The sequence below is a fragment of the Diabrotica undecimpunctata genome, chromosome 8, assembly GCF_040954645.1.
Source record: "Diabrotica undecimpunctata isolate CICGRU chromosome 8, icDiaUnde3, whole genome shotgun sequence".
Taxonomy (NCBI): domain Eukaryota; kingdom Metazoa; phylum Arthropoda; class Insecta; order Coleoptera; family Chrysomelidae; genus Diabrotica; species Diabrotica undecimpunctata.
The window spans coordinates 435,605-444,857 of NC_092810.1; the positions used below are offsets into that span (position 1 = coordinate 435,605).

The 9,253-nt window shown below is 31.5% G+C and overlaps 1 protein-coding gene across 1 annotated transcript; it reads right to left on the reverse strand.

Annotated features, from left to right (window-relative positions):
• Window positions 1–361: 361 nt before the first annotated feature.
• LOC140448191 (glutathione S-transferase 1-like) lies at window positions 362–9,234 on the reverse strand. Its single transcript, XM_072541303.1, has 6 exons — window positions 9,089–9,234; window positions 7,886–8,048; window positions 5,279–5,337; window positions 3,733–3,874; window positions 726–887; window positions 362–646 (listed from the first exon to the last, which is right to left on the reverse strand). Exons 1-6 carry the CDS (start codon window positions 9,121–9,123, stop codon window positions 494–496), a joined length of 714 nt encoding a protein of 237 aa, XP_072397404.1. The 5' UTR covers window positions 9,124–9,234; the 3' UTR covers window positions 362–493.
• Window positions 9,235–9,253: the final 19 nt, after the last annotated feature.

Genomic DNA, 9,253 nt, shown 5'->3' on the forward strand with positions numbered 1-9,253 from the left:
TGTTGTGCAAGATTTAAAAAACGTTCAAAATTTAGATTGCAATATTATTATGCGAAATATATTAAATCGATTTTAATGAAATTTAGTTGACTGTTTTATTGTGTTATAATGATTTTGCAGACGAATTATGAAGGTCCTAAGTGCAATCTAAATATTAAAAAAAAGGCTTGTTTATTATAGTTTACAACAGCTGAAAAAATATTCTTTAATACGAATACAGACTGAAGAACGTATAAGCTATAAAAAATATAAGTTTTGATAACGATGCGTAAAAAATAGTAGCTTTAAAGAAGCCAGATTACCATAGATATCCTAGAGACAAACCGTTATACAAGAATGGAAGATAAATTAAACACGAAAAAAGTGATAATATTTTATTAACATTATTACAATCATTTCAGTTTATAATGATCGTTCAAATCTTTTAAAATAATAAATATTTGTGAATAGATGTATAGATAATTTGATAGAAATAGAGAAAAGCTAAACAGATCTAAGAGTTTATTTTGTTTTTTATCATGTGACCAAAAGCATCGGCACCAGCTTGCATAATATCTTCATATCCATAACTGGACAAGGACGTTTTCATTCTTTCGTACCACTGCCACAAATTGGTGAATGAGGTCAAGTCGTATACACCAGCAGCCTAAATAAAAGTATTTATTTAAAATGTGCAATGTTTAGCTCCGATTTTTGTGACATACCAATCGGGAAATGGTTCTTACCTCAAGGTTAGACAAAATTCCTATCATAGCAAAGTCGGCTACCGTCATATTCTCACCTGCCGTCCATTTAGAATCGCTGAGAGTATTGTTAAGGTATTCCAAGGCGTCATTTAATTTTTTCTTGTCGTCCTCTGATACTGATCCGCCAAATAAAAGGGCTATCTGTAATATTAAAAAGAATATTGTTTCAATTTAAAGTTATTAAGTAATAAACAATTTAAGTTTAAAATAAGTTTATTTTTGATGTTTAACGTCATTAAAACATCAGTGAAATATCTAATCGAATGGGTAATCTTACTAACAAATTATCTACTATACAAACGAAAAAAGAAGTATTGAAGAAAAATACATTTTATGTCACCTCAGGTACCCAAACTGATGTCCCTCAAAATTTCGAATCAAAAGAGAAAAAGTCAAAAATTACAGAAGATAAATGCCATTATGTAGTTTTTACCTGCTTAACCCCAATTTACACCTCTATACAAGTTGTTGACGTTATTAAAGAGAAGCTGGGTATCAAGGAATATATTAGATCTTATGCCCTCCTGCAAGATGCCGACATAGCAAGTGGTTCCTCATTCAAAATAGGCATAAAATCTAAAACCTCTATTGACTTATTATTTAATAAGGAAATTTGGCTACCTGGTGTAAACATTAAATAGTCTACAGAATCATCTTCATCTGAGTCAAATATGAGTCCGAAGAACATCAGAAGCCCCGTTAGCTTGGATAATCCAATTCTATGAGAATGCTTTCCATTCTCATATTAACTTCATTAAGAAGGATACTTTGAAATCATCGATAAATCTGGATCCTTTGATCCCACTAAGAGTTAGATTAACCAATATCTCGAACAGTCGTTATCTTCTAGCAAGATTAAGGGATCCGGATATCTTGAAAGCCATTAAACTACATCTTGTTTTTCTACACGACCAACCTGCTTCAGTATGTTACGAAGGATTCACCAACACAAGCGTAAAACTCTTTTTGGTTCTGAAGGACTTCCCACTAAGACTGAAGATCTACGACAAACAATCCTTCTAGAATTTAAAGATGCCTATGGAATTGATGGTGCTGCTTTTAGGTCCTTTCTCACTTCGGAAAGAATTATTCACCTACAAAAATCAGGGGAAAATCACCGAATCTACTATTCCGTTGTCTCTTCAAAACGAAATTTTTAAATAATATGACGTATTCTGAGGGACTAGAAACCTCAAATTATTTTAGTGATGACAACTTTAGCATGGTTCTGATTTTTATTCGTTCTATAAGATATAAAACAGATGAATTAGTTTTGTTTTTAAAAGAATTAGGATTCCCCCGATCCGGAAGTCAACGAGCCTTTTTTGTAAAAAGATATACCACAATTGCTAGGTATGATCGTCCAAGTTCAGCTTATGGTTTCTATTCTCTAACAAAATATGACTTTCTGTTTAATGAATCCTTTTTTCAGTTTTCATTGGTTTATAACAAGAATCTTAATCTATACATTCTTTGCATTTATATATCACCTGATTCTTCTACGGAACTATTTTTTCAGAATCTGTTAAATTTGATAGATGACCTGCCCTGCCCGCAAACTTAAAAGGTTTTAACAAATTTAACCAATTTAACAAGCAGAAAGGTTCTATGCGGTGACTTGAATATTAATTACGCTGTTACTTGTGCAATTATCCTTGGTCAATATATTCGAATCGTATGGTTTCACGATGCACGTCGCATTCTCCTACAAAAATTACTAAAATAACATCTACCATAATTAATTATATTGTCTCAGATTTCTCACCCCTTAATGTACGTACTACAATTATTAATGCAGCACTATCTGATCATGAAGCAGTACATACCAAGTTTAACACTGTTAACAAACAATCCTCAAAAACCCGTAAGAAACTACCCTCAGTCTGCTATGCAACAAGATGTTTCGAAGTAAATCAATTTAGCATCTTCCAAAATAACACATTTTTCTTTGTTCGAGTCTCATCTTCGATATGGCCTTCCTTTTTGGGGTTCTAGTACAGCTGCCCGATCTGATGTTATTTTTAAATTACAAAAAAGAGCAATACGGTATCCTTTTGGCCTCAGTAGAATAACACATTGCAGAAGCTACTTCAAAAATCACGGGATTTTAACTCTTATTTGCTTAATTCGTAAACACCTACATGCTTTTCCAGCAAGACCTACTCATCACTACTCCACCAGAAATCCAACCTTTGATGTGTATTTACCGATCCCGTCCACTGAGTTAGTAAAGAAAAAAGAAATCTATATTATATTCGGCAAAAAAATTATACAACCGTCTCCCTTTGCTACTTAAATCTACAAATTCTTTCCTTAAGTTTCGTAAATTGACAAAAGCCTATCTATCTGATAGACCATATTATTCAGTGGAAGAGCTTTTTAACGAATAACTGTTACAGTATATTTAGGTACATGCAAATAAAGTACTTTTATATTTGGGTATCACATACAGCAACTTAAAATTATTCGTAAACTAGTTCGTAAGGTTTTATTATGAAATTTGCAATTTAGTTAAATTTTGCAATCGATTGTATATTTTATTATCTTTTATTTTGTGATATCGACGATTTATGTAATTTTAGTAAATTTTAATTGTTATTGTTTTTTTTTTACTTTTCATAAGCTTTGTCCATAAAATTGTACAATTTTTAGTGACAATAAAGCATATTTTCATTCTATTCTATTCTATTAATGAATTAAACAAATTTTGTTTTTTGTTACTTGGTGAAAAATTCTTCTAATCATTTAATTTTATCTGACATTCATATTGACAGACATATATTATACATTTTAAAGTAGATGACTTTAAAATCATGAGGAAAAAAGTTAGTCATCTGACTTTACTTTCACCTAAAAATAATTACTTTAATAGATTTCTTTTTTAAAAAATGTTTTTTCTTTTCTAAAGAGCTCCTTGAACAAAGTTTATTTACTCTACCTAGGAAATAATATATTAAAAATTTTAAAATATGTTCGTAAAACTTACGTGTGTCGATATAAATCTGGGGAATAGTGTTGTATTTGCGAAACTTAACTGTTGAGTAACGATTGCTCCCTTTTTACTGTCTCTTGGATACAAACTGTCATCTTTTCCGTATTGATCTACTAAATATTTCAATATAGCAGAGCTGAAAAATACAGGCTATAATTAACAACAGTCTAGTATTCGATTTATAATAATAATACATCAAGAACAAGTTTTAAACACTTTCCACTATTACAGGATAAAAGTGCTCGGTATATTAATAATAAAGTATCTGATGACGTGTTCTTTTAGGTGTATTAGATTGGTTTAAACAGAACTTTTGATAAAAATCAATTTTGTAATACTTTTATAAGACTATGAAATGTAAAGAAAGGAAGGGTGGATCTTTATACATATTTATGAAGGAAAATGAAAGGAAACGGGAATTTTTTTCTATGAAATAGTGTTACGTTCTTGTGTGGATTAAGAGAAGTACACGTAGTTTATAACTAATAAATAGGTAAAAAACTCACTAATATTAACTAACTAACTAAATATCAAATAACTGATTAATAATAAATTATCGGATATGGCTTTACAAAATAAACACTTTGGTATTCGCATAAAAACTAACTTCAGATCGCAATTTCTAGATTTTGCGTGTCTATAATACTGAAAGCCAAGAACTGCTGACTGGAATTTTCGCGAAAGAAAAGAGTTTCGCCTCGTGAAGTACAAAACCTTAAAGGGGCACATAACAATACTAATATAAAACAAAACCGATTTCTTTGCATGTTTGTACACTGGTGTTATTGAAAATAAATATTTCAAATATTGAATGGATTATCATCTACTTGATTAAAATAGCTTCTTTCACTCATAAGGGTGCTTTACAGAGGTTTTTAAGTCCATTATCGGAAGGATCGGTTAACATTTTCGTTCATTTCCGATGTGGAAACGTTTGACATTAAGTCACCCTCTTTTAATAATCCATATTTCCATTGTCTATTTATATTACTTCTATTATTTACATTCCATATTTCTATTTTTAAGTCCATTTCAGTTTATTTTGTATTCACCCTTCTCGTAATGAGAAGGCTCGGCATCAAGCCATTATTTATTCCCGTTTCATACTACTTCGGTAGAAAAGGGTTTGATAATAATGAAATTCAAATTGTTGTAGACAAAGTCAGTTCAGCGAAAGAGACTTCCTGTTTGGAAGCACAGCCCAATAAAGTGTTAGATGAAGAGCAGAGCCCCAAAAGGAAGTCCCCAGGGTAGAGAAACCTAATATTGGAGGGTGCAGGCAGAAGGCTCGTAGAGATCAAGGAACTAAGAGAGCGATTGCCTCGAATCGAAGACGTTCTGAACCCTTGTTTAAGCGTTGCACCTCTTTAAGGTATGGCTCTTCTCTTATCGGGAGTTTGAAATGAGAAAGAACAGAGGTCGGCTTGTGGTAGTTGTGGTTGTAGTATTGGAGTTTTGGGGAGACGAGTGGATTTGTAAGAAGCGGAAGTCAAGAGCTTAAGGAATGAGAAGGAAAAGCAGTATATAAATGTACACTTACCTTTCATACAAAATAAAGCCATTGTCGTTGATTGTTGGGATAGTATGTAAAGGATTTATCTAAAATAGACAATTTAGTTAGTAACGATAAAAACGATTGGTTCATTTGAGAGTTTTCAGATGTTAACTGTAAAATTATGGTTATTATATTTACACTCTAGTTATAAAAGACGAAAATACCATTAAACATTTATAAATTATACGAACAAGCTAAATTTTTCTAAAAATGTTAATTTTTGGACCCAAAAAACCTACAAAAAATTATGCCACTCCTACCCTCTAAAAACGTAGAAAAAAATGTTTCAAATAAAAAATGTAGCTGAGATAATTTTGAACAAAAATGTTTATAAGCATTTTTTTGTCTAGAAAAACTTTTTGTACACACTGTTAGAAACAACAAATTTTTTAAAAAAAGTTGTATCAACTCGACGGTAAAGATTTGATATCTTTTGATCAGAGTTTCCTATCTACAAAAATCAAAATGCGTTTTAAAGGTGAAGAATGCTGCTTTTTTATGCAATTTTTGCATTTTAAATATAAGCTGTTAAATATACTTACAAACGATTCTCAGGAGCTTAATTAAATTTATTTTCTCCATGGACTGGTCACAAATTTCGATTTTCATGATAACCGATCTAGTCATAATCTACCTAACTCCTTATTTAATTAAGTTTATTCTGCAACAAATAGTAAGACATAGCTAATTTATTTATGAACTTCTTACAAACTATGTATTCACCAAATAACAACAACCTTTACGTACCTATCCATCCATTAAATAGCAACTTTAGTACAAATATTTGTTCTTCTCAGTAAACTTACTGCTGGTCCAGATGGAGTGCCAAATTTTTTATTAAAATTTGTTATAATATTTATTAGATCTCTGGAAACCTCTTTGTTTCCTTTGTCATGCAAAAAAAGTTGTGTTGTTCCTATATTTAAAAATGGTCAGAAAGACAATATTGAAAATTATCGTAGCCTTTGTATACAATCTGCAATTCCTAAGCTATATGTATGTAAAAGCTTAATATCTCAATTACAACATAGTTTTCATAGCAAAAAATCCACTGCAACAAACTTGGTTTGCTAACAATCTGATATATTATCTCATATGGAAGACCGTTAATAGGTAAATGCATATACGCAGATGTTTCTAAAGCATTTGATCGTATAGATCACCAAATACTTTTGGGCAAATTAATTAATGTAGGCTTTCATGTCAGGTTTGTTGAATGGATTAAAAACTCTGCATCTTGGAGAAGTCATAGAGTCAAGATAGGTTGACAGTATCTCAGTAACATCTGGAGTTCCTCAAGGAGGCCACACTTCTCCACTTCTTTTTAATATCTTCGTTAACGACATCACTTCCTGTTTCCTAAATAGGAAATGTCTAATATTGGCAGACGACTTGAAATTTTGGAAAGTTATAAATAGCTTAAGAGATCAAGCCCTGCTACAAGATGATTTAGACCGACTACAAAATTGGTGCAATCAGAGCAAACTCCACTTGATTGTAAAAAAATGTTGTTTTATAAGTTTTTTTCGTAAAGTCAATAGAATTGGAAGAAGCTATACTATTTCCTAGAAGGAATACAATAATCAGCCACTGAATTATGTTTCTCCTATTCGGGATTTGGGTGTTATTTTCGATGAGAAGCTTACTTTCTGTGACCACATAAACTCTTTCAATAAAGACATCCAAACTTCTCGGTTTCGTTACTAGAAATTGCAAGTACTTCTCCATTTATTCAACAAGATTGATACCATAGAAAAAGTTCAGCTTAAATTTTTGAGATATTGTGCTTACCATGTCCACACTACTATTGAAAATCATGATTATTCCCGTATCGATCAACAATAAATTAACTTTGCCCTCACTTTACCCAAATCAGACATGGATCTATTGATTGTCCAAACCTGTTAAGCCAGATTAACTTTAATGTTCCCCATCAAGCTCTACGTTACCACAATGTTTTCAATATTCCTTTTCACAGAACAACCTATGGTATTCACAAACCATTGAATAGATACATGCGGCTATTAAATGAACTCGATTTTGATATTTTCATTATAACTTTAACTTAGTTAAAAAGATCTCTTGCTTTGTAATACATATATTGATTGGGATTAATGAATTTTGTTCTTGATATAATTGGTTTGTTTTTTTTTTAGATGGCACAAGTCGTTTTTCAAAACCACACAAATTTAACTACAAATTTCACCCAATGCTGTCTTCGTGAAATAATTTAATGTGAAGTGAGATCGTTTGTAATGTGAAAGTTTAAACAGCTTTAGATAGAAAGGTTTTAGGAATAAGCCCGGGAAAAGAAGTAGCAAACTTTTTTGCATCTTTTTGACATTCCAAAATTGACATTCTCAGCAAAATTCAGATTGTTCGTCTCATTTTTGTTCGAACAGTCCAGTCCGACGACTGAATTATTAAAAAAATGTGCAAAATACCTTGTGCTATATATGCAACTAACAATTTATTATTAGAGTGTATAATACGTTCTAGATGTAAAATAAAGGTGTAAAATATCCTTATCTATAATAGAATTAAAAAGCACAGAATTAAGAATCCTGAAATATACTATAATTTTTTTATTACCTTAAGAAACTCAGGTTTCATTTGTTCTCCGTTAAGTACGTTAACAATTTTTATGTTAGGTTTGATGCCCAAAGTTCTCATCAGCATCAAAACAGATCGAGACGGTGGGCTCATAGTGAAATAATAAATATCGATACTCTGTGCCATTTTTGGATCGAATGTTCTAAAAGTAAAAATTGTGCAATCACAGAAGTCCTTTATGCTTCTTAATAATTTATAATTTTTATTATAAAGTACGAAATCGAAAAAAAATCTATGATAGGTATAATTTTTTAAGATAACAAAATTAAGAAGGGTACGAAATGCAGAAGAATACGAAATGAAACAAAGCAGTTGGTAAAAAGAACAAAATTGAACACTGGGAACAGTTTACAGAAAGGATGGAAAGCGGCTTCTGCGGTACCTACACAAAAACAAATATGGAGATTCATAAGAAACCAACGGAAAGAAATGGCAGAATTGAAGGAATACAATAACATACCAGCAAACGAATGGGAAAGATACCTGATGGAACTGTTTAAAGGAAAGGAAAATTTTAATCAACTGAATTAAGACACGAAATAGAAATCAGTTTTAAGAAAGTAGAGATAGCCATAAATTCACTCAAAAATAGAAAGTCACCAGAACCAGACGAAATAACCAACGAGCTTCTAAAACACGGAGGAGAAAGTATATCCCTAGAGATGACAAACACTGCAAGATACCAGACGCACGGAGAAACAGCATAATGATACCAATGTTCAAGAAAGGAGATAAAGAAGATCCCAACCATTATAGAAGTATAAATCTACTTAACACCGCACTTAAGCTTACCACAAAAGTTTTAACTTACACGAATGTAAGTGAATAAAAATTACGACAACAAAGCTTAAAAGCAAGTAAAGCGGCGGGATCTCTTAATGACACAATCTGAAGAAGGCAGACGAAGAAAAAGATTGTGCGAATGATGTGCGATTGTGTGATGAATTTAAACAATTTAGGAGGCTAATATTGAAAAAAAACAGGGTTTAAAGCCTACATACAAGAAGGAAGAAGAAGAAGAAGACGAAATACAGAAAATCTATAAAAGTGTCAATCATAAATACTTATATTAAGGAAAAAACGACAACATTAATTCATTTTTCAAAAGTTTTCCATGCACTTTTAATGTATCTACAATATTAGAATTACAATAAATAATAAACGATTAGAAATGCAACTCACTTGGTATTGAGAGGGACAACTCCCTCGTTTTCCATGCAATTCCCCAGCGTGCTCACTAATGCAACTTGGGGGCACACCGTATCAGAGACGCAACCTCAAATGAATATTCTAACAGTGCAATGCAAATCAAATCAATTTTAAACGTGGGTATCTATGGAGATTTCA

Coding starts and splice junctions, on each gene's coding strand:
- LOC140448191 (XM_072541303.1), bottom strand. CDS start 9,123: ATGGAAAACGAGGGAGTTGTCCCTCTCAATACCAA. Junction 8,049..9,088: donor GTTGTCCCTCTCAATACCAA/GTGAGTTGCATT, acceptor TTTTACTTTTAG/AACATTCGATCCAAAAATGG. Junction 647..725: donor GAATTTTGTCTAACCTTGAG/GTAAGAACCATT, acceptor ACTTTTATTTAG/GCTGCTGGTGTATACGACTT.